At 43.1% G+C, this 27,073-nt stretch overlaps 1 protein-coding gene across 1 annotated transcript in view; it reads left to right on the top strand.

The window, feature by feature from the left end:
* Positions 1-27,073, top strand: part of LOC126416610 (liver carboxylesterase 1F-like) — a 168,129-nt gene that overhangs the window by 114,116 nt on the left and 26,940 nt on the right. The window contains exons 8-10 of the mRNA XM_050084363.1: positions 1,208-1,382; positions 10,240-10,320; positions 10,405-10,505. Coding sequence (XP_049940320.1) covers positions 1,208-1,382; positions 10,240-10,320; positions 10,405-10,505 — 357 coding nt within the window. The remainder of the gene's footprint in view (positions 1-1,207; positions 1,383-10,239; positions 10,321-10,404; positions 10,506-27,073) is intronic.

The raw sequence follows: 27,073 nt of genomic DNA, 5'->3' as shown, positions 1-27,073 counted from the left end.
CACAGGTACAGTTACTCCTTCATATCTTCACCTTGCTGCGCAGAACCATAAGCTATACAGGGTGGTCCAGTGATAGTGAGCGGGCCAAATATCTCAGGAAATAAGCATCAAACGAAAAAACTACAAAGAACGAAAATTGCCTAGCTTGAAGGGGGAAACCAGATGGCGCTATGGTTGGCCCGCTAGATGGCGCTGCCATAGCACAAACGGATATCAACCGCGTTTTTTTTTTAAATAGGAAGCCACATTTTTTATTACATATTCGTGTAGTACGTAAAGAAATATGAATGTTTTACTTGGACCACTTTTTTCGCTTTGTGTTAGACGGCGCTGTAATAGTCACAAACATATGGCTCACAATTTTAGACGAACAGTTGGTAACAGGTAGGTTTTTTAAATTAAAATACAGAAAGTGGGTACCTTTGTGAACTTGTCATTTTTGAGAACGCATGTTGTTACAGCGTGATTACCTGTAAATACCACATTAATGCAATATTTCTCTTCGTACTACACGAATATGTAATAAATAATGGGGGTTCCCATTAAAAAAAAAAAAAAAAACAGTTGATACCCGTTTGACCTATGGCAGCGCCATCTAGCGGGCCAACTATAGCGCCATCTGGTTTCCCCCTTCAAGCTATACAAGTTTCGTTGTTTGTAGTTTTTTCGTTTGACGCTTATTTAGTGAGATATTTGGCCCAGTCACGATCAATGGACCACCCTGTATAGATTTAATGTAATCTTGGATGGGCTGGAAGTCTCTCTCACTCCCATCTCAACTACTGTTTGCCTTTCATGTCCTTCGACTCTTAGAACTGCAGTCTGATTTGTATACAAGCTGTGGATGATATTCCCCTATACGTATTTTATCACTTTCACCTTCACAATTTCTAAGACTGTATTCAAGTCAACATTCACAAAAGCTTCATCTAAATTTACATAAGCTATGAACGTAGATTTGATTTCTCCTGATCTTACATTGTAAGGTAAGTCTTAGGGTGTTTCCTTGCATTTTCTTAAAAGAAGACATTATCGACGTCGGATATGCGGTGTAAGGCCACAGAAGTAATACAGTAAAAGAGACCAAACGGGTCACTTACAACTTTTTATTGTGTCCTCTAACAACAACAGTACTTTTCGTCGGCACGTTAATGAGACGAGCCGCACAGCATGGGATAAGACGAGCGCGTGGCTTCTTCCTCCACAGGCAGCGGACTCCTCCGAGTGCTCTGCGGCGGCGGCCGCGGTGGTGCAGGGTTCGTGGCTGTCGGTGCCGCTGCTCGAGAGGCGACCCGTCGACGCATGCGAGGCCGGCGCAGGCTACAAGCCGCGACCCGCGCTGGGCGGCGTCACCAAGCACGACGGCTACTACTTTGCTCGTGGTCAGTGCCCGGCACGCACAGTGGTTTTGTTTATGTTTCCTCATCTCACTGTGGAACTTACACATTGAAGAGCCAAAGAAACTGGTCACCTGCCTAACATCGTGTAGGGCCCCCGCGAGCACGCACAAGTGCCTCAACACGACGTGGCCTGGACTCGACTGTCTGAAGTAGTGCTGTAGGGAATTGACACCGTGAATCCTGCAAGGCTGTCCATAAGTCCGTAAGAGTAGGAGCGGGTAGCGATCTCTTCTCATAAGCTCGTTCATCCCAGATATGCTCAATAATGTTCATGTCTAGGGAGTGTGGTGGCCAGCGGAAGTGTTTAAAATCAGAAGAATTCTCCTGGAGCCACTCTGTAGCAAATCTGGCCGTGTGAGCTGTCGCATCACCCTGATGGAATTGCCCAAGTCCGTCGGAAGGCACAGTGGTTACAGATGATCAGACAGGGTGCTTATGTACGTTTAACCTCTCAAAGAGCCGTATCTAGACGTATCTGGGGTCATATATCACTCCAACTGCGCACGCCCGACACCATTACAGAGCGTCCACCAGCTTGAATATTCCCTGGATGACATGCAGGACATGGTTCAAATGGTTCAAATGGCTCTGACCACTATGCGACTTAACTTCTGGTGTCATCAATCGCCTAGAACGTAGAACTAGTTAAACCTAACTAACCTAAGGACATCACACACATACATGCCCGAGGCCGGATTCGAACCTGCGACCGTAGCGGTCGCTCGGTTCCAGACTGTAGCGCCTAGAACCGCACGGCCACTCCGGCCGGCTCAGGGTCCCTGCAATCATGAGGTTGTCTCCATACCCGTAGACGTCTATCCGCTCGATACAATTTGAAATGAGACTCGTCCGACCAGTTCCATGTATCCAGTTATCAACAGTCCAATGTCGGTGTTGACCGGACCAGGCGTGGCGTAAAGTTTTGTGTTGTGCAGTCATCAAGGGTATACGAGTGGGCCTTCGCTTCCGAAAGCCCATAACGATGCCACTTCGTTGAATATTTCACACGCTGACACTTGTTGCTGCCCCAGAATTGAAATCTGCAGCAGTCTGCGTAAGGATTGCACTTCTGTCACGTTGAAAGATTCTCTTTAGTCGCCGTTGGCTCCGTTCTTTCAGGATCTTCTTCCGGTCGCAGCGAGATCGGGGATTTCATGTTTTGTCGGATACACGGTCCATGCGTGGAATGGTCTTACGGGAAAATCCTCCCTTCTTCTCTACGTCGGTGATTTCTCCCATCGCTCGTACGCCGACTATAACACCACGTTCAGACTCCTTAAATATTGATATCCTGCCCTTGTAGCAGCAGTAATCGATCTAATAACTGCGCCAGACATATGTTGTGCCGGCCGCAGTGGCCGAGAGGTTCTAGGCTCTTCAGTCCGGAATCCCGCTGCTGCTACGGTCGCAGGTTCGAATCCTGCCTCGGGCATGGGATGTGTGTGATGTCCTTATGTTAGTTAGGTTTAAGTAGTTCTAAGTCTAGGGGACTGATGACCTCAGATATTAAGTCCCATAGTGCTTGGAGCCATTTGACCCATATGTTGTGTTACATAAGCGTTGCCGACCGCAGCACCTGTTTACATATCTCTGAATTTAAATACGCATGCCCTTACCAGTTTCTTTGGCGCTTCAGTGTATGCCAATAGACTAACACGCCCTGGTACGTTCCATAAGTGTAATAAATTACTATGGACGATTTGGATGAGCTATAGCTGTGATTTGTTCGTCACATGTGGGTCTTTTAACTACCGACTTGTTATTTTCAGACACTATTCTTATCGTAAATTGGGAGGGTGTCAGAGATTTTCATAGGTAATACACAGGGAAATTATGGGAAGCGATGCGCCACACAGTTGACCATAGAGGCCACTCAAATATTTTACATTTGCGTCCTGTATAATGCTCAATACTAAGAAGCAGTTTGTAGCACTCCATTTCGTCTTGGCCCTACACAAAACAAAGTTTTCATATGTCAATACATCGCTGAATTTTCTGTACCACATTGTGCATTGTTGAACGGAAACGTAGCAAATAATGACAAGTTTTAATGTGTTAATGATTCCTGCTTACATTTTCTTTATCTTCAAGTAAAGTCATCAGAAGATTGAAACCAATTTCAAAATAATTTAAGTTAAATTGTAGTTACTCGGTAAATCACACTTATTTAACTGTGTCGACTAAAGTAAGTACCTAGGGTTTACAATTACGAACAACTTAAATTGAAATCATCACACTGAAATTCTGTGTTGAGGAATTTATTTGAAAAACCACTTAGAAGGTATAGCAAATACACTAAATGGACTATCTACATATGTGGTATTCAACCTGGACCCTAACCCCCATTACTGAGTCTTCCAGGTTTCATAGTGGGTAGTAGGCAGTTGGCGGTTAAAGGTACTTTTAATTCCCTTCCCACAAAATTTTGACGTAAAGTATTCGATAGGTAGTTACTGTTATATGCTTTAACTAACTGCAACTCCTTTTATAAATTTTATAACGTAAAGTTACTTCCCTGCTGTAGAAGTTACCATTACTGTTACAAAATTGTACTATTGACAGAGATACAAACTTGGGCGGTAGGTAAAAAACGTTGATTAACTGTGATCTACACTACGCTTAAGCATCCTCTTCTGTAGCGTTGCTGCGGAGTACGGAATCTTCGCCAGATTGGATTGACAGATGACATCGGTAAAGCTTAACGAAGGGCAGCATGTTTTGTACTATCACGAAACAGGGAAACTGTTGTCACTGATATAGTAAGCTAGTTGGGGTGGCATTCATAAATATGAAAACATTTCTCGTTGCGACGAGATAGTTTCATAAAATTTGAATCACCAACTTTGTCTTTCGAATGCCAAAATATTTTCTTGACATCCACCCACAAAGATAGAAATGACCATAATGACAAAATAAAAGAAGTCAGAGTTCCACAGAAACATTTAGGTTCTTGTGTCCCTCACGTTCTATTCGAGAGCAGAGCAGTAGAAAATTAATCTGAAAGTGATACTACGTTCCTTGCCAAAGATACATGTGTGATCATTAAATATACTATTCCGCTCATAGCTATCTGAAATTATTTATTTAGTTTCCAATTTCGACATTTGCCATTTCAAGCGTAGTTGGATCTTAAATAACATCCCACAACGCTTGGAATTGACAAAATGTTGAAACTGCGTTCGCAGTAAATATTTCTCCAAAGCAGAATGACTGGAATCAGTGATTACGTAAAGGCTGTGGAACCAGTCCTCATCAAAACTGTGAACTGGAGACTAATCATGTAGATATGGACTATTAGAAAATGTGGCGCGCCAATTTTAAGCCTATTACTTAATTATCGTGTCCTTCGGCATTGAATGTTTTTGTTTGTTTAAGGGAATGCTCACCATAGGAATAGCCTAAATTGTGACATATTTGATTAATTATGTGACAGCGTGGGTCGAGATGCAGGAATGTCTGCTTTTGTGCCGTCGTTGCGTGCTACGCCCAATGAGATCCATGACTGATTTTTTGGGGGCAAATGTTCAAGATGTAGCACTTTGTGCATCACCATGATTCACATTTCCTCCTGTCAAAACTGGTCAGGATAAATTGTCTGCTCATTATACAAGACCGATTTCCAGACGCTGCTGTCAGAGTAATATGTGGTGTACACCCACGATCATGTACTGCATATCTGTTTAATAAGTTGGTTAATCTGACTACTCCACCACAGTATATTTATTACATGATGAAGTTCGTTGTAAATAGTACTGTGCAGTTCAAAAGGAACAATTATGTACATAATTACAATACTAGAAGGAAAAAATGACATTCATTACTCCACATAAGATTTTCCTTAGCATGAATGTTGTGCAGAATGCTGCAAGAAGAAAATTTGGAAACTTAGCCAGTAAAGCACGAAAACAAACTAAAAAACGCTTCTCCTTGACGATTCCGTCCATTCTGTAGACGAATTTCTACTACTGTGATGTGTAAAAGGTGGGGGATATAGATTACTAAATCACGTCTGTATATATTAAAAAAACTACTATATTAATGTCCAGCATGTAGCCATATTTAAAAATTAAGTTGTGATGCGTAGGTAAATTAATTCATGCCACATCATTACGGTTTACCGTGCAAATGATCTAACTAAATAGCAAACTAAATAACTACCAAACTAAAATACGAGGTTAATTTTCATAGCCAAATTCACGAAATGCAACAAACGCAGAATACTGCAGTTTGTCACGTAAAGTCTCTGCCAGCCATATCCCGCCTCTACCTGATAGTTATTTGCAGCTGGTATTCCTCTAAGTATTTTCAAGGTAGAAGATCGATACAGTTACAACACGCCGTGACTACACGTCCAGAAGTTCAACGCTGGCCTTTATATCATGATAGACAATATTATTTACTTCTGGACCTCACCAGAAGGCGTAATTCGCAGCCCGCTAGTCAGTGCAACATAATGGCGAGCCGACCCGGATCCTGTCCGCACAGTGAACTAACTCTAAAGGCTGGTGCATTGTCCAGTATGAGTTTGGTTTGTACGCGGTTTCGCACGCTCGTTTACGCAAATGCTGAGCTGGTCCCCTATCTCCGCTTCAGATAGCGCCATGCACAAACAGCTGAAATACTGTCACACGCAGTATGTAGTTTCCACAATACACAGACAGGTTGCAAAGACGATTTCGTTCCGTAAGGTAACCGACGATTGCGTTGAGAGGAAGAGCCGCAAAGTTAAATAAAATAAAGTTACCAAACCTTGAGTTCGATGATGTCCATATCTAATAATGAGTAAATGTTAGGGAAAATAAGAAGAAATACCGTTAAGTCGACGGAATTTAGTGATTGCTTTCATTTATCGCATTCTTTCCAGCGACGAAGTTTCATATCCAGTCTTTGGGATGAAGTTGAAAGCAGTACCGTCGTTTTCAGAGTGAATCTACGATTTTAACGTACTTGCTTCTGCATCTTCTCGACAATCCTAATGTTGAGCTTGGAACGCCGGTCAATACAGATCAGTAATAGTGAAGTAACCGATTTTGTGACTTTTTAGGAGTTACTAACCGGGAGCTAATCGTATAGACTCATCTGTAGTTTAGTTTCTTGAGTGTCTAGATGTTAATTTAATATTTAATAGGCACAGTTCTCGCCTGTAGGTTTGTTTCAGAAATTAAACCGATTTTGCTACATATCAGAAGTTCCTAACAAGGAGCCAATGATTTGGTCTCACCTGTAAGCTTCGGTGCTTTCAGTTTTCTAGTCTCTTCTTGTTAATATAATTCACTAGACACAGTTCTTGTGATTTCATCAGTGTCTACATTGAGTTTCGCAGTGGATGTCGATAGTAGTTTGTTTGTCTGGGTAGTGTAGTTTTCCACGGTATTTAGTATGGAAAGGGACTGTGACTTGTATGTGGATGGGAGCCGAGTTGGTGGCACTTCGCTCTCAGCTTCAGGCTGTGATGGCTCCGGTTACACAGCTTGAGACTGCAGTGGATGAGCGTCACTGTTGTGGACCGACTTTGAGGATCCAATTGACGTCCAGCACTACCAAGGTGTCCCCCAATCAGAGCGCACCACTGGCCAGACCAGCTACTGCTCCCACTAAGGTTGACCCCTCATTTGAGGTCGAGTGGGACATCGCCCCGGGGTGTGGCAAGTTATGAGACTTCCATGGGCTGAAAGTAAGACTTCCCTGATTAGTCTCACAAACGGGCTCCAGGTGCTGTCTGTGGCTGACACTGTCCATTAGCCACATGCAGCCGCTTGTCCTGTTTCAGAGGTAACCTCCCAGCTTGCAAGATCTGGACAGTCATAGGGTGAAGTTATTGGCAGATGGGAACTCCAATGTTACGTGCGTTATGGCTGCTAAGGACGGGAGGAAGGCCAGAGTGCACTCCGTTTGCGTACTGGGAGGAGTCATTCCATATGTGAAACTGGTTTTTCCGGATGCCAGGAAGAGCAGCCACCTGTCTCACGTCGGTACCAATGACACTTTGGATCGCAAGAGATTCTCTCTGTTTCGAGCGGCTATCAGAAAAGATAAAGGCTACCAGTCTTGCTTGCAAATGAAAGCATTTGCAGCACAATCGACAGGTCTCATAATTTTTAACATTTTTATGCAGCGACAGCAACTGATATTGTTTATATAAGAATATACCGCCTACAGTTGCAGGTTAACTTTATCGTTTACCTTGGTTTCAACGTTAGTAATAACATTTTCTTCAGAACATAAAATGTTATTTAAACGTTTGCCTAAAACAAGCCATGTCCTAAGTCACCTTTATAAAACTTGATGCATAACCATAAGGTTTTGGTGTGCGATTTGTAAAAAAAATTCTGGGGGAACCTTTGTAAATAAATATTTCATAAAATTCGGCTCTACACATCGTTAGGGATTACAACGAACGTATGACAGCAGTAAAACGACTTGGTGGCGAATGTTACGGATCTACATCTACAATTATACTCCGCAAGCCACCCAACGGTGTGTGGCGGAGGGCACTTTACGTGCCACTGTCATTACCTCCCTTTCCTGTTGCAGTCGCGTATGGTTCGCGGGAAGAACGACTGCCGGAAAGTTTCCGTGCGTGTTCGAATCTCTCTAATTTTACATTCGTGATCTCCTCGGACAGGTATAAGCAGGGGGAAGCTATATATTCGATACCTCATCCAGAAACGCACCCTCTCTAAACCTGGCCGGCCGAAGTGGCCGTGCGGTTAAAGGCGCTGCAGTCTGGAACCGCAAGACCGCTACGGTCGCAGGTTCGAATCCTGCCTCGGGCATGGATGTTTGTGATGTCCTTAGGTTAGTTAGGTTTAACTAGTTCTAAGTTCTAGGGGACTAATGACCTCAGCAGTTGAGTCCCATAGTGCTCAGAGCCATTTGAACCATCTAAACCTGGACAGCAAGCTACACCGCGATTCAGAGCGCCTCTCTTGCAGAGTCTGCCACTTGAATTTGCTATCACGCTTACCAAATAACCCTGTGACGAAACGCGCCGCTCTTCATTGGATCTTCTCTCTCTCCTCTATCAACCCGACCTGGTACGGATCCCACACTGACGACCGATACTCAAGTATAGGTCGAACGAGTGTTTTGTACGCCACTTCCTTTGTTGATGGACTACATTTTCGAAGGACTCTCCCAATGAATCTCAACCTGGCACCCGCCTTCGCAACAATTAACTTTATACGATCATTCCACTTCAAATCGTTCCGCACGCATACTCCCAGATATTTTACAGAAGTAACTGCTACCAGTGTTTGTTCCGCTATCATATAATCATACAATAAAGGATCCTTCTTTCTATATATTCGCAATACGTTACATTTGTCTATGTTAAGGGTCAGTTGCCACTCCCTGCACCAACTGCCTATCCGCTGCAGATCTTCCTGCATTTCGCTACAGTTTTCTAATGCTGCAACTTCTCTGTATACTGCAGCATCATCCGCGAAAAGCAGCATGGAACTTCCGACACTATCTGCTAGGTCATTTATATATGTTGTGAAAAGCAATGGTCCCATAACACTCCCCTGTGGCACGCCAGAGGTTACTTTAACGTCTGTAGACGTCTCTCGATTGAGAATAACATGCTGTGTTCTGTTTCCTAAAAACTCTTCAATCCAGCCACACAGCTGGTCTGATATTCCGTAGGCTCTTAGTTTATCAGGCGACAGTGCTGAACTGTATCGAACGCCTTCCGGAAGTCAAGGAAGATGGCATCTAGCTGGGAGCCTGTGTCTAATATATTTCCGGAATCCATGTTGATTCCTACATAGTAGATTCTGGGTTTCCAGAAATGACATGATACGCGAGCAAAAAACATGTTCTAAAATTCTACAACAGATCGATGTCAGAGATATAGGCCTATAGTTTTGCGCATCTGCTCGACGACCCTTCTTGAAAACTGGAACTACCTGTGCTCTTTGCCTGTTGATGACCTCAGAAAGCAGAATAACATCTGATCGCCTTATTTGCGATGATACCTCACAGCGCATGAACACAAATGATGTTGTAGTGCACATAATTTGTAATTTCAGTTAAGCGTTCAAAATATGGTATTTCTTGTCAAACCTCATTATCGCAATTTCTCTTTATTACACTAATGATAATAGCAATAGTATTAATACCAGCAATATCTACGGTGTAATGTGTAGCGTGGTTTTAATTAGAGTCAAAACAGCAAATCAAAGATTAAACGTGTATTTTTTTTAATTTTCGCTTCTTAATGAACGAATTCTGTTGATGGAGAAATATAACCTATGGCTCAAATTGTTGACACGTACATGTTTCGAAAATTTCCTCGACGGGTCGCTCATGCACCTGAACTCTCATTGTACGTATGTATACGTTCCCATACTGACCTCGGAATAAAATCTTCAGCGCGGTGGGAAATGTCGTAGCATCTTTCAACGATTGTTGTTACTTCTTATTACCCCATGTCCGAATGTCGACAATACCAACATTTCTGTCTGCACTTGGTAACACTACTAAACGACAACTAGTGTTGCTAACAAGCATAACCCTTTCAATCAAGTTTCTTCATAAAGAGTCTGAATGTAAATTGGTAACACGCAGTATTTCATCAAACTTTCTATTTGAATTCCTCACTACTCCTTCAACACTTCTTACAAAATTATAGCGAGATTTATGTAAGCCAAATTTACAATGAGGTAGTTTGACAACTCATGGATGTCTCTGGAGCAATGCAGCACCATTAGCAAAGGCCAAGTCTTCTCACAACGTCGCCCTCGACAAGAAATCTAAAATTCAATGACACTAGTCAAATACGGAGGAACAGAAAGTGCAGAAGTTTATTTTTTTGTTTTGTTTTGTTTTTTTCCAGATGTGGAAAAGATGGGAGCAGATACGACAACACCAGGCGGCCTCCGTCTCTACCTGGAGTATTATTTCCGCAAAGCATTCAGTAAGTAGCATAGTTACCACTTGTAAGCAACGAAGAGTTAAATTATGCTGACATCATGGTACAAGGTGTCGTCATACTTTTCAGATGTGGACTACAACCCCGTCATCTCAAGCGCAATGCGCGAGGTCTTCTTCAAGCCTCAGGGACAAAACAAGACTGCCAACTTGACCATCAGTCTTACAGACGTAAGTAACGATAAGATTGATTGTAATTCCGAGGAAAGGGGCTCATTGCCGATTCCCTAGGATACGAAAGATACTCTTGCAAGTCACATTTTCTTGCTCCTTATTTAAGTAATTCGCGACTTTTTTTCTTATTATTACTTCCTACGCCGGTATGTGACTAATAGCAAAGATTTGCTTCATGTATATTATAATTCAAACAGCCAAATTACGGGGACAAAACTACTCTAGTATACAGACGCCAAGCGTAATCGGGAAAGGAGAGAAGTTGACAGAGAAGTTTTCCCAACAAACAGAAAATTCTTGATTTGAGTGGGTATTTGAGTAAGATACGACAAACTGCAATCCATCAGGTGCCGCTAGAGAGGCTTTTTCCATTACATGTTGTGTAAATATTAACAAATTTATCTACATCTTGTATGTGAATGCATGGAGTCTGTTCTTTCGGACATGTCTGTAGGAACAAACACCTAACAGAATCTGCAGCTGTGAAACACTATTGAGACGTGGGACTTGGGGAAAGCAGGAAAAAGTGTGGACGGGCCGTAATCATTTACCATTGATAAGCACATACACTTTATTCAAGTAATAATGTTTTGAAAACAATCACTTAAAAAAATTGACTGTAACACAAGCTACATTGACGACTGAAGGCCGTATTAAGAGAGAATTCAAAATAATGTGTAGGCTGAATGCCACAAGCAATACTTCAGAACAATTAGCGGCTGAAGACCTGAATTACAAGTGAGGAAGACAACTACAAGTTGAAAATACCAAAATAATTTTTAAAACTATCATTTAAAAAATCGACTGTAACTCAAGCTACACTGACGGCTGAAGGCCTTGTTAAGAAGAATTCAAATTATTTGTCAGCTGAAGGCCACAAGTATAGGAATAATTTAAACAAAATATTATTTTTAAACAATTGCCACAATGAGACCAAATAAAAAAGGGAGTGGTCCACAGACAGTGCTTCTAGGATCGACCTGAGAAAAGTCCCTACAGCTGCGTCAGCGGTGAGACGGGCACCCAAGAGTTACGCTCACATAACAGGATGGCAACTCAAAGCAGGGACAGTTTAAACGGCGATCAATCCTCTTTCCAAATCCGTGTAACATGCTATAACCAGTACAACGATGGAACAATTCAAGCGAGGGAGAAGTGTCAGGCAGAAGCCGGTGTTTAAAACATCGAAAGGCAGAAGGAACCATTATAACCAAGGTAGACAAAAGAAACCACAATCCACACCGCAATCAAGGAGGCTGTTGAACTACATGTCATGGTGGACACCATCGGCAAGACGAGGAAAAGTACACTGTCGCAAAAATACGCTAACCTCCAGGGCACGTAACTGGGGCGTTAGTGGCCACTAGGCAGTAAAATACCGCTGGTTGCACATCACCAAATAATAACACAAAGTTCAAAAACTAATAACAGGTAGTAGAAGACGGCTAATAGATTCCGCCAACTCGACACGATCCACTTGCTGCTGTTCATCTCAAGGCGACCCTCGAGCTGCAACGCACGAACAAACAGCGTGCTTTCAAAATAGTGTAGGTTTCACTACTGGATTCATGTTCACTCAACTCAAACGTCCTGGGTCCGGTGGACAACGAGGTTGTTGCCATCGCAACTACAGCCCCTCAATCCGGCAGTGCCTGCGTGCCGCCAGAGGTCCCGGCATGTCCTGGTGCTGCCGGACCTCTCTCCTGCTTGGTCCCAACCGAAATACCGACACACCCAACCCGGAAAACACTTCACGTCCTTCTAAAGATAGTACGGGTACTAGATATCGATAAACGCTGCTGCTGCCACTTGTGGACAGACAACGCTAGCAAACGTAGTGGCGCCAGTAAACAGAAGAAGAAAACGAGGCGTCTCTATCCCTATTACACGGTGCCAACCTACCAGCGGCACCAACGCGAGCCGCACACAGCTCAATTATCTGTAAATTGAAGGGGATCATAGCTGTTAACTGCAGCTGGATATTAAGCGGAATCAGCGGCGGCGAGCGAAAATGTATACCGGAGCGGGATTCGAACACGGGATCTCCTGCTTACGAGGCAGTGATTAAAGCACCTGTTAGTAAGCAGGAGATCCCGGGTTCGAATCTCAGTTCGGTACACATGGTCGCTCGACGCCACTGATTCCGCGCAGTGTCTCGCTGATGTTGACGGCAATGATCCCCTTTAATTTACACGTTATTGACTTCTTCCGACCATGAGCTTAATTAATAGCCTATACATTAATATAAGGAGCAATCAAATGGAAATGAGACACATGGGAAAAAGTAAGTAAACTTTTTATTATTTCCAAAGTAATCGCCGTAAATATTAACACATTTATCTCACTGTGAGATAAGACAGTCACTGCCTTGATGGAAAAATGTTAGTTGTGGCCTATGGAACCGTGATTGTACCCAGGCGTGCATTTCTTTCTCCGAAGCGAAGCAACGGCCACGAATACCTTTCTTCAGGGCTCCAAAGATACGCAAATCGTATGAAGAGATATCGAGACTGTGCGAGATGTGTCAGGGCTTCCCAGCGAAACTTTTACTGAGTGGTCGAAACAAAGTGGACAGCATGTGGGCGATCGTTACCCTGAAAGAGAATGGTGCTGTCCGTCAGCATTCCTGTGAGTTTGTACTTGATGGCGCCCTTCAATTTTTGCGAAATGCAATGGTACCGCTGTGTTTTAAGTGTGGCGTCGTGTTCCGGGAAACAAATATTCAACGGGCCCTTGCTGTCAAAGAAAAAGGTAATCATGACCTTCACGAAGCTGGGGTGCCTGATGTTCGACTCAGCTGCAGAAGTTTTACGGCTAAACCGTAGCACATCCACCACACAGTCGCGATCTCTCCTCATGCCCCGAGGAAGGACATTCGTGGCTGTCGATTATCATCGAACACAGAGCTCCACGCCTGGGTACGATCATGGTTCCATAGGCAGTCGCAAACTTTTTTCCATGAAGGTACTGACCGTCGTCTCACAGTGGGTTAAATGCATTAACAGTTACTACGATTTCTTTCCAAATGATAAACACTGTACTTACTTTCTCTCCCCTGCGCGTCATTTTCATTTGACGGCCTCTTATATAAACAGTATATATAAGTCATATATAAGTCACGTAGGCATATAGCAACTGACAAGCTGCGGATAAGAGCGATCTAGTCTATGCTGAGAACAAAATACTGTTGGGACTTTATGTCACAGAATGATTAAAATTTGAACTGACAGTGAAAATAATACTCCCGTGCCGTGACTCAGTTGTAAGCAACAAACAGGGTGAGAACACTACGAATGACTCATGTTTAATAAAGAACGTTACCATTCTTTAAAGGGAGGTTTACTCTCTTTGGCCCAAAAATGCTTGTTCTTTGAGAATTTCTTTCTCGTGATGTGTTGTAGATATCAATGTTAAATTTGGTCAAAAATTTGTTGATATTTCCTCTACAAACTGGAATTTTTTCGACTGGAAATGTCGAAGAGCAAAGGCGGAAGTGCCGTGGAAACGAAACAAAATTTCGATGTAGGCCTCCACGCGCGGTATGTCACAGGTCATCCGGCTGGTCTGAAATCAAAATTGAGTTGACGTTAGCGAAGTATATAAGATTCCTTAGGAGTTGTACCTCGCTTAAGTTATTTGAACCATAGGAAACAAAATGGAAGCCGTTTGAAAAAATAAGGTTTTTTTCATCGATTTTTCGACTTCGTCGGCCAAGTAAGAGTATTTATAGATGATGGATCGGAATAAAAGTGGTACAATTCCTAGACAGTTTAGTTAGCTTCGTCGGAAACAAAGAATCATGACAATAGGTTCAGTAGATTTGAAGTTACCATACCGCGCGATAAAAAAAGTCATTCTAGAGAAACGCATTTGAAGTTTTGACTACATATAAATGCAATATTATGCAACTTACGTTCAGTCTGCTATTCCGGGTCCATAAACTAGTCCTTCCTCTTCCTAATAGAGGTCGTTCTGCTCGATCTGGGCCATCCTGCGCTGCTTCAGAGCCGCTCGTACGGCCGGTGACAAGCGGTTTTCGGCCGCTTGAATTCGGTGGTCGTCCGAATGCTTGGCGAACTACGTCGAATAGAGTCCCAGGGTGACGTCCATCGTTGTCATGGGCTTCGGAATTGCTGAATACCCTTCGTTGAAGCTGCTCACTGCCAGAAAAGTCGCAATCTCCACAGTCTTCGCACCAGACTGCAAATGCTTGGGGGGCTGACTTCCAAAAACACGCGTTCAAACTTTCATTTGAATTTTTTGTGTTTCCTCGCAAGCACCGGTACAATAACTCGTCCTCTGAAAGGGCTTCTTAGATCGGATGAATGACTTTTTAACTTCTTTGGAGTGCGGCTGGTAGTGTTGATATTCGTCCAGATGTCCGGTAGCCTCTGCAATGAGCCACTTGCACCAACTAGTTTCCCCAGCCGTACAATTTTGGTGTTGTGGGTGGTCATCCGTCGAACACTTGTCGAAATACATTGCCCAAATTGCCTTCTTCATCTGTTCCACAGAACTGGAATGCCGTCGGATTGCCAAGCCGTAGCAGGTAGTAAGCTACTTATTAAGTTTATCAGTTTTAGCCATGGGCAAGGACATAGAAGAATTTTCGCGGCTACAAAGACGAAATTTCCGAAAAAGACTGGTGCGTGAAAAAGGCCGATTTCAGGCAGGTGAATTTTTTTGTTCAACCGCGAATAACGGACATTTCCGTTCCGTATTCGGAAAAACTGTTTCAGGGCTGAATTCTAAACACTTTTATGGATCCAAAAATGCAATTTTTAAAAAAATCTATGTTTTGAACCAAAAGATAGTAAACCTCCCTTTAATAAAATGTTAACATATGAAAACACCATGGTGAATCATATATTACCCTCGGACAGCAGCTAATCGAAGTAAATAATTTATTGATAGTAATATTGGAGAGTCTCGACAATACTGATGTGTACGAAATTGCAGTGCCTGTTTTATTCCGAAGTATGATGCAAAGTTGCTTCGGACAGTCATTCATGCCCGAAGGAAAAGATGCTGTGGCGACTACAGCAGTTGTGAAATACTCTAAATGTATCCGCATTTGCGAACACGGGTCACCATCGGCGGCCGAAGTGGCCGAGCTGTTCTAGGCGCTACAGTCTGGAACCGCGCGACCGCTACGGTCAAAGGTTCGAATCCTGCCTGGGGCATGGATGTGTGTGATGTCCTTAGGTTAGTTAGGTTTAAGTAGTCCTAAGTTCTAGGTGACTGGTGACCTCAGAAGTTAAGTCCCATAGTGCTCAGAGCCATTTGAACCACTTGCACTTTTTTGAACGGGTCACCATCAGCTGTATAATGGAATGTCAACAGCGACAATTTGTGCCGGACTGGGACTCAAGCCCGGATTGTCGTCACACACGCACATGGTTGACGACATATGGAAGTTTGGGTCTGGCCGTTTGTTGTGCTCGGATCCCCAAATCGTAAGGCGGCCGCTCGCGATAAGTTGGCAATCCAGATATACGTATTCGAATACCGGTCCGGCAAGAATTTCCATTGTCGTCATTCCATTATGCAGCTGATGGCAACCCGTATTCGCAATTGTTAATACATTTATTGTAATACTGATGTGGCTTGAGAAGAGCAGTGGGTTGACACATAAGTTGGATTTTGTATGGGGGAGGAAGACTTACTTGGATAAGTCATGCAGCGGTGATAGCCGCTGTGCTACTGTGACATAGTGGCTAGCGCATCTGCCGAGTAAGAAGGAAAACTGGGTTCGAATCCAGGTACGGGTACAAATTTTAATTCATTGTTTCGGCCTACGTCATTATCGTGAATAAATTGTTTTATATCGTTTTGTAGGGTACCGACTCAATGTTCTTCACATCCAGACATACAAGTTGCCTGTACAGAACTATAGTCACCCCCTAAAAGTCGTCTGGTCCCTTTCTTGCGCCATAGTGCACGATTTGTTTATGTGTTTGTGCATCTACAGAGAATAATGCTCGACTCAGAGCTATGTACGAGGGTAATGCCAAAAGTAAGGTCTCATTTTTTTCGTAAGTACAGAACTCTGTTTGTGTGGCAGTTGGTCACACTGTTATGAAGAGTGCTTCACGCGCTATGTGTAAACAAGCGCACACCACGCTGAGGCGCTGTCTTGGTTTGGCAGCCGTTGCGAATGGAGCTCCAAAAATGGTTCAAATGTCTCTGAGCACTATGCGACTTAACTTCTGAGGTCACCAGTCGCCTAGAACTTAGGACTACTTAAACCTAACTAACCCAAGGACATCACACACATCCATGCCCGAGGCAGGATTCGAACCTACGACCGTAGCGGTCGCCCGGTTCCAGACCGTAGCGCCTAGAACCGCACAGCCACACGGCCGGCAATGGAGCTCCCGTTGGATGTTACCGCCAAGTGCAGTTATTCGGTGTTTTAACGCAAAGGGCACTGCGCCGATTTGAAATCCATCGCCAATTGACGGAAGTGTATGGTGAGCGTTCGTAAGTGGTGTAGAGAGTTTGCAACTGGTCGGACCGAAACTCAGGACGAACAAAGGAGCGGGGGACAGTCAATTTCTGAGGAGACAATTTCTGAGGTTGAGCAAAGCATGCGTGAAGATCGGCGGATCACCCTGGATGAACTCTGCACTTTGGTTCCTGAGGTTTCCCGAAGCACCGCTCACAGAATTTTAACGGAAACATTGAACTACGGGAAGGTGTGCGTAAGATGGGTGCCATGCATGCTGACTTAGGACCACATACGGCACCGAGTTCATGCTTCCCGCGCATTTCTTCATCGCCTTGGAGCCGAACAGGACAACTTTCTGGAGTCAATTGTTACGGGTGACGAAACCTGGGCATACCACTTTACACCAGAGACGAAGCAACAATCACGCCAGTGGCGGCATCCTTCTTCGCCAAAGCCGCTGAATTTCAAACAAACACAGTCTGTAGGTAAAGTCATGACAACCGTTTATGGGACCGGAAAGGAATATTGTTGGTCGACTTTATGCCCACTGGGACCACAATTAACGCTGACAGGTACTGTGAGTCTCTGAAAAAACTCAAACGCGCAGTCCAGAACCGGAGAGGAGGAATGTTAAGCAAGGGCGTACACATTCTCCATGACAACGTTAGCCCACACATCGCTCGGCAAACCGTTGCTCTCCTTCAGTGGAACATAATCAGGTACCCACCCTATAGTCCTGACTTGGCACCCAGTGACTATCACTTGTTCCCTAGGTTAAAAGAACATTTGGCCGGAAAGCGATTCAGCTCCGACGACGAGGTAAAAGAAGAGATTCACAAATTTCTAAACAGTATGGCGGCGAGCTGGTATGACATGGGCATACAAAAACTGCCACAGCGTCTACAAAAATGCATCGACAGCAATGGTGAATATGTCGAAAAATAGCTATATGTTCAAAATGTAAAGCGATGTAAACTGTTGCAGAAAGAAACAGGTCTCTGTACCTACAAAAAAATAGGAGACCTTACTTTTGGGATTACCCTCGTAGATCCATCACAACAAGTTTCCAAGCCTATGTTGCGACGGGGGCTGCAGTGGACATTTGGTGTCGGGCACATCGCGAAACGGCATAGCTCAACAGTGTGACACTAAGCTGCACGTTTTCAACTGACCAAACAAACAGAAACTTGACAGTAGCTCACTGGAAGCGAACAGCACTGCACGACGGGTGAGAATTTTGGCTCTTTTCTTATGATACCAGGTATCAACTGCACTTACGGCCAAATGGGACGTTTATTACCCACTGTGTGGAGGGTGAATTCAAGCCGGAAATAGCTCTGTGTAAGTGTTCAAATGGTTCAAATGGCTCTGAGCACTATGGGACTCAACTGCTGAGGTCATTAGTCCCCTAGAACTTAGAACTAGTTAAACCTAACTAACCTAAGGACATCACAAACACCCATGCCCGAGGCAGGATTCGAACCTGCGACCGTAGCGGTCCTGCGGTTCCAGACTGCAGCGCCTTTAACCGCACAGCCACTTCGGCCGGCTGTGTAAGTGTTCTCTCATTTTTTTCCTTTAGGACTTTTTCCGTCATCACTCGGACCCAATTATTCAGGTTACCGTGAACATTGACCAGAATGTTTAGTGCAGCATTCTCAGTGATCGAATGGTGCCCTTACCTTTATACCTTCTTGATCAGAGCACTATCAACAATCCCTCCTTCCACGACTACAACTGAAGCGCTCACAGGACTGCACGCGTGGTAAGTTCGTTGTGACAGGCACTTAGGTACCTTATCGCATCTGAACTTACCAGTCAAATCACTCGATCTTAACCAACTGAAAATCATTGGAACTATTTCTAACAGCAGGCAAAACTTGGAAGTCAACATAAACATGAGTTTGGTAGATCTGCGGGATCTGACCGTTAATGAGTGGCCTCAACTTGATACACCATAACTGAAGAACGTTGTATCATCTCTTCCTCGCTAAATTACGGCTGTTATCAAGACCAGTGGCAGCTTCACAGAGTATTAGTGAGGTGTCTCCTTGTGGTGACTAATTCTTTCTCCATGGCGTCAGTGTAATTTCCTGATCCCAGTGAGTAATACAAGAAAAAAGTTAACACAAACTTTTTTTTGCTTTTATACTTAATAAAATAATCTAATAACAGAATGCCGACCCCTCAGAAATTTTCGATTGTCACGTTATAGTCATAATCTTATGAAACAACTGAGTGTCCGCGATGCTGCAAGTCACCGATGTTCACTTGGCCCTTCCTCTCACATGTAACCAGTAGGTTACGTCCCTTTTATTTCACCTGCTTCCTCGTCATCATCAATCTTTCAGTCTGTAGAATTCCATACTACGATTGTCGCCATCTCTCTAATTGGATATATTTCTTAATTTCTACATAATTAGAGACTGCATTAAGTATGTCTCCTTTTAAAATTGCCAGTCGTCGTCTTCCTCGGGTTACTTCTCCTTGTAATATTCCTTCTCTGTTTTTTACAAGAAACTCGCTGTGATCGTATTTCATGAGCAATGCATTAGTTTTTCCTTCTGTCCATTGTTCTCCTAGCTGACATTTCTTCAGAAATTCTTTGCACAACTCCCTGGTTTGGCCTTTTATCAATCCACTATATCTTCAACACGCATCTGCAGCACCGTATTTCCAATGTTTCAAGGGTTTCATATCTGCCTATTCTCCGTATCTCGTAGCCACACAGCACTGCGTTCCAAATGCACACTTAACCATCTTTTTCTTCACTTCAGTATTTATTCAGTTTCATTCATTCATTTCATTCAGTTTCGTTTTAATAGTTTTAACACCTGTATTTACCAGGTGTACCGGTATGAAATGAGGATTTTTTTGTGTAAATGAAAGACGAATTTTGAATTGAAAAGTAAAAACATTTTATTCAAAGTACTGACCATTGCTTTCCATACATTTTGACCACCTTTCTGGCAATTTGTGGACACCACGCCAATAGAAATGTTTTGAAGCAAACCAATCAGACACCCAATTTTCGACTTCTTCGTAGGAATCGAAGTGTTCCTCATCCAATGCGTGTCCCATTGATGAAAAAAATGGTAGTCACATGGGACCAAGTCTGTGAATACGGCGCCGGCCATTGGTGACCGAGCGGTTATAGGCGCTTCCGTCTGGAACCGCGCGACCGCTACGGTCGCAGGTTCGAATCCTGCCTCGGGCATGGATGTGTGTGATGTCCTTAGGTTAGATAGGTTTAAGTAGTTCTAAGTTCTAGGGGACTGATGACCTCAGATGTTAAGTCCCGTAGTGCTCAGAGCCATTTGAACCATATTTGTGAATACGGCGGGTGGGGTAGCAGCTCCCAGCCAAGTGTTTTGATTGTATCCTGAACCAGTTTTGCTTTGTGTGCAGGTGCATTGTCATGTAAGAAAATTACTTTGCCATGTCTTCTGGCCCAATCTGGTCTTTTTTCGATCAATGCATAGTTCAAATCGATCATTTTTTGTCTGTAGCGATTAGTATTCACAGTTTCACCGGATTTTAGAAGCTCATGATACACCACACCTTTCTGATCCCACCAAACACAGAGCATTGTCTTCTTGCCGAATCGATCTGGTTTTACAGTCAATGTTGATGGTTGTCCCGGATTAACCCATGATTTTTCCCGTTTTGGATTCTTAAAATAAATCCATTTTTCATCGGCAGTAACAATTCGATGCAAAATTGATTTTCTTACATGTCTTTGAAGCAAAATTTGACAAGGATTTTACGGTTTTCCATCTGTCTTCCATTCAATTCATGTGGCACCCATTTTCCACACTTTTGGATCTTTCCCATAGCTTTCAAACGGTCAGAAATTGTTTATTGTGCAACATTTAGCATTGCTGCCATTTGCTTCTGACTCATAGTATCATCTTCATCCAACATTGCTTGCAATTCGGCGTCTTCAAACTTTTTTCGTGGTCTTCCACGTTCTTCATTTCTTACATCAAAATCATTATATCTGAACTGTTTAAACCATCTTTTACATGTTGCTTCTCATAGAACCTGATCACCATATGCCTCGACAAGCATTCGACGCGACTCTGCAGCGCTTTTTTTCAAATGAAAACAAAAATTAATTCTTTCCGCAAATCATAACTTTCTGGCACAAAATTCGACCTTGTTAACACGATGAAAACATATGATATTGCTTGTTTCATGACTTGATGTATACTAAAGATCTTTGACAGATGTCATACCAACCAAACAAAAAAAATAAAGGCTCATTCACAACAAATGTTCCCTATCGACACATTTGTATCTTAACGCTCATTTCATAACGGTACACCATAAAAAAAATACTCTTCACTGCATGAATTGTCAAGCAGTCATGCATAACTATTTTGGCTGTAATCTTCAGTGCGATAGGATCCGCAGCTGCGATTAATGACATCATGTTATTCTCATAAAATAAACCCGAGATGTTCACAACGACTTACATGACATAATCTACTACTAGAAAATCATCCATAAAATACTTGAACATGAATTAAGGCAGAAATTGTACAATCGTACATGAAATAAAGAGAATGTCAGCTGAAGGCTTCAAGAAATCTTTCAACATATTTTAGCTGTGACTGCCCTGTTTTTAACTTTATCTGTAACTTACCTGAAATGTTCAAAATACCCTCTTGGTTACGTTTGCTTAAAATGTAATTATTAGGTTCACAGTCAGTATTCGTTGTCCAACTGAACGAAAGTAATGTTTACATAATGACCCACTTCTCTGCTTGTGTTGACATGCGACTAACGTCACTGCTGTACTACAATCAGGCACGTAGCATCGGCTGTTTAGCGTTCATCGTGGACTTGGTTCCTGTTACAGTGCAATAGAAGTGTACTCAAACGCGAAGTTGGCAGACGCTCATTTGCTGTATGGAGTAGCAGACGGTAACGACAGCAGTGCTCAATCTCTTTATCGGAAGAGATTTCCAAATATATTATACTAGAACTGACATGTGATTACATTTTCACGTAATTTGGGTGCATTGATCCTGAAAAATCAATACCCAGAATAACTACCTCTGACCGTAATAACGCTTTGATACGCCTGGCACTGAGTCAAACAAACTTTGGATGGCATGTACAGGTACTTCTGCCCATGCAGCTTCAACACGATATCACATTTCATCAAGAGTAATGACTGGCGTATTGTGACGAGCCACTTGCTCGGCCACCATTAACCAGACGTTTTCAATTGGTGAGAGATCTGGAGAATGTGCTGACCAGGGCAGCAGTCGAACATTTTGTGTATCCACAAAAGCCCGTACAGGACCTGGAACATGCGATCGTGCATTATCCTGCTGAAATGTAGGGTTTCGTAGGGATCGAATGAAGGGTAGAGCCACGGGTCGTAACACATCTGAAATGTAACGTCCACTGTTCAAAGTGCCGTCAAAGCGAACAAGAGGTGACCGAGACCTGTAACCAATGGCACCCCATACAATCACGCCGGGTGGTACGCCATTATGGTGATGACGAATACACACTTCCAATGTGCGTTCACCGCGATGTCGCCAAACACGGATGCGACCTGGATTCATCGGAAAACTAACGTTTTACCATTCGTGCACGCAGGCGCTCCTGTCTGTGTTGCAGCGTCAAGGGTAACCGCATCCATGGTCTCCGAGCTGATAGTCCACGCTGCTGCAAACGTCGTCGAACTGTTCGTGCTGATGGTTGTTGTCTTGCAAACGTCCCCATCTGTTGACTCAGGGATCGAGACGTGGCTGCACGATCCTTTACAGCCATGCGGGTACGATGCCTGTCATCTCGACTGATAGTGATACGAGGCCGTTGGGATCCAGCACGGCGTTCCGTATTACCCTCCTGAAACCACAGATTCCATATTCTGTTAACAGTCATTGGATCTCGACCAACGCGAGCAGCAATGTCGCGATACGATAAACCGCAATGTCGGTAGGCTACAATCCGACCTTTATCAAAGTCGGAAACGTGATGGTACGCATTTCTCCTCCTTACACGAGGCCTCACAACAACGTTTCCCCAGGCAACGCCGGTCAACTGCTGTTTGTATATGAGAAATCGGTTGGAAACTTTTCTCATGTCAGTACGTTGAATGTGTCGCCACCGGCGCCAAGCTTGTGTGAATGCTCTGAAAAGCTAATCATTTGTATATCACAGTATCTTCTTCCTGTCGGTTAAATTTGTCGTCTATAGCACGTCATCTTCTTGGTGTAGCAAATTTAATGGCCAGTAGTGTATTTTATTACTCTATATGCGATGAGTTTTTCCTCAAAGTTTGACCATACCCTTTTGTTACACTGTTATATTTCATGCACCTTAAGAGAGACAACTCGTCTTACATCGTCTGTTCGAGGATCGGATGTTGTAAGTTGGGTTAACTATACTGAGATGCAGTTTTATTACCCCACCATGTACCTTTCCCTCTCGATTTTGCGTATCTACACGTGAAAGACTTAATGCGGCATCTCTTATGCTCTCAATTACTACAGGGTGTTTGTGTGCTTGCAGCAGACGTCAGACTGTTTTTTTTTTTATTTTTCATTACTAAAAACTTCGGCTTTAATGAGCCGCCCTAACTACCGGCATGTCAGAGTGAGCTTGTTGCATGCTGCAGGAACATACTCAACAGTTAACGCCACAGCTTATAACTAATAACAGCTATCAGACCCAGCGCGTTCGTGACAAACCAACTGATTGTGCATGCGGACAGTACCTAAATAATGAACTTATCGTATTGCATTGTTGGCCAGGATGTCCCATTTGGGTTCGGCCGCCAAGAGCAAGTCTTATTTCACTCGGCGCCACACTGGACGACTTGCGGCTGATAGTGAGGATGAAATGATGATGAGGGCAACACAACACCAAGTCCACGAGCGGAGAATATCTCCAACCCGGCCCGGAATCTAACCCGGCCCCAGTTCATGGGAGGCAGGCACGTTACCACACAGCTAAGCAGACGGACAATACCTAAATGACCGCAGTAGAACGTAAAATAGATATGCTTCAAAAGTTTCATAAAAAGACTGGAAAAACATTACAAAAGCGCTCGAGCGCAGTGAAGGAAGACAGACACGTAATTGCGGGTTTGAATCAAGTACGACTAGATTTAACAATCCAGATATCATCATCTTGGCAACAGCGTGGAGAAAAGAGGCACATTCCTACACTCGAGTACTAAATTCATAATCATCTGACGCCATTGAAACAGCGTTAGACATTATTACTCACTAACTATAACAGGATACACCGATTTTCCTTTTATTCAGAAGCGGTTTAAAGGAGGTGCTCTGGTGCAGTGCACCCTAGACAATATTTTTAAATGAATTAGTTTCTTAAATGGGATATCGTTCTAAAATAAATTAATACTGGAATACAGGAGATTTCAGTGTAGTGATTGACGCACTCTACTCGACAAGGGATGAATAGGATCATAAGTCTGAGCGGTCACGTCATATCTGAATTAATTGACTGGTATGGACTTACGCTCCCTGATGGGACCGTAGAAACGTCATCGTTGTATCGCCGTGGATGCGATGCAGATGTTGTGGTCGGCGCCTTCATTTCGCCTAAACAAGCATTCGTGGACTTAACCGGTATTGGTTTTGACGTCATATGCAAAGCAATGAGCGGATCTGGCAGGCTCATCATAGCGTTCAATTCCGCTCAGTCACACACGTCCGCCTAGCACCGAAGTCGGAAGCGATCTGCTCCACCCAACCATAGTTCTCAGTCCTTGCCAGTAAAATATGTTCCCCAGTGCACAAATATTTTAGCTTCACGCTTCAGTTACTAAAACTTTCAATATTCCTGTGTTTATATGAAATGTAAATCTTTCTTCAAACGGATTTGAACGCCCATATGATTCACTAGGCATGGAGGACCCGTAGTCTACCGTCTTCGGCTAATCATTTATGACGGCAGAAGGCTACCGGCTTAAGGGGACCACACCGTGGTTCAGGTCGAAAAAAATCAATTTTCGGTTTTCATCATATTTCGATAGTTTAAGGTTTTATTTAAGTACTCTGAAAAGGATTTTGCTGAAAAAATTTTTTTTCCACCATTTAAAGAGCATTTTCCTACCAGGTGTGTTTATGTGCCACGCCCACTTTTCTGTCACCCACTTTTTTGCATATATTTTAGATCATTATGTCCCCTACATTGCACGTAAGGGATTTTTTTACTCCCGAGTGTGTCGGCTATCCTTGGAATGCAACGGTCGGTATTCTTTTGTTTCTGCTATTGGTAAACAACACGCTTTCAAACACGCGGTTAGTTTTGTTCAAGTGTGATAGCGAGTAGTTGTTATACTTACGTCTGCAGTGCTTGTTTACGTGTGTTTTGTTGTGTTTAATGAAGATGAAGAAACGTAAAGGCATTTTTAAGAAACGACAATTTAGAGGGAACAAGTTTAGAAAGCTTTCTGTACAAGAGGTTATGTCGCCTGGCAACAATGTTTCTAATTGCAATTCTTCAACAAGTGCATCATCAAGGAAGCTCTCACCATTTCAAGAGAGTTCAACGAATTTACTGTAAGTGACAAGGGGTGCAGTAACATTATTATAAATTTAAGAATATTATCAGATGCAATTTCTAAATTTGTACAATGTAGGCAGTGTGGTGAGTCACAGAGTGTGAAAATTTGTGAGAGTGCCAGTGGGAGAAAAGGTCTAGCAATTGCTGTGGATTTAATTTGCACTAAATGCTCAGCTGTGATTTCATTTATGAGTTCTTCAAAACCAGATACAAGTAGCCCTTATGAAATCAATACTAGATTAGTTTATGCCTTAGAATCCATTGGTAAGGGGATGGCTGCAGGGAGAACATTTTGTTCAGTGATAAACTTACATCAGCCACCAAATAAATTTGAGAAACTGACTGCAATATTAGAGAAAGCTGTATGTGAGGTCAGTGAGGAAAGCATGGAACTGGCTGTTAGGGAAGCAGTGGAAGATAATGAGGGAAGTCCGGATATTGCAGTTGTACTTGATGGAAGTTGGCAGAAAAGAGGACATACTTCTCTGAATAGATTTTTGACTGCCACGAGTGTAGACACTGGTATCGCGTTAGATGTGGAGGTAATGTCTAACTGTTGCAAATGTTGTAAAGTCAATGAAGATAAAGAACATAACTGTGTGGCTGATTTTAGAAGAACAAGCGGTGGTGTGGAAGTTCATGATGTACAAGAATTATTTCATCGCTCCGTAGAAACAAGAGGCGTACGGTACACCAAATATTTGGGCGATGGTGACAGTAAGGTATACAACAATTTGGTGAACTCTAAGCCATATGGAGATGCCATTCTTAGCAAAACAGAATGTGTAGGCCATGTTCAAAAACGTTTGGGAACAAGGCTGAGAAAACTAACTGTTGATATGAGAGGAAAAAAATTAGAAGATGAAAAATTGTTGACTGGACAGGGTCGGTTAACTAAAACTGAAATAGAAAACTTGCAGGTATATTATGGGCAGGCAATTAGGAGAAATAAAGAAAATCTGAAGGCAATGAAGAGAGATGTTTGGGCCAGATTCTTCACCCAGTCCTCTACTGATGATAAGCCATGTCGTGGATTGTGTCCATCAGGAGAAAATTCGTCGTGCAAATGTAATAGGGCTCAGGCAACTGGAGAATCTTATTCTCACCAGGATTCTGTTCCGGCTGCTGTTATTACACCAATTAAACCTATTTTCGGAGACTTGGCTCATCCTGACCTTCTAAGGAAATGTCTGTATGGGAAGACACAGAACCCAAATGAATGTTTCAACAGCATAATTTGGAACCGCCTTCCTAAAATTGTATTTGCAGGCATCCATACAATGAAACTAGGAGTTTATGATGCTGTTATTACATTCAATTTTGGTAATATTGGAAAGTGTTGGGTATTGAAAAAGCTAGGAATTAATACTGGTGAAAATATGATCACTGGGCTGCAACATTTCGATAAAATGAGGATAGACGATGCAGACAGGTCTGCATCTAATATGGCCAAGAAAGCAAGACAAACATCCAGGAAGGTGAGAAAGATACTGGAAGACCTGCTAGAAGCCAAAGAAGGGCCATCATATGCAGCAGGACAGTTTTAATTAACTGT

Source organism: Schistocerca serialis, chromosome 8 (genome assembly GCF_023864345.2).
Source record: "Schistocerca serialis cubense isolate TAMUIC-IGC-003099 chromosome 8, iqSchSeri2.2, whole genome shotgun sequence".
Taxonomy (NCBI): Eukaryota; Metazoa; Arthropoda; class Insecta; order Orthoptera; family Acrididae; genus Schistocerca; species Schistocerca serialis.
Note: the sequence above shows the minus strand (reverse complement) of the source record. Positions and strands in the feature narration are given on the sequence as shown.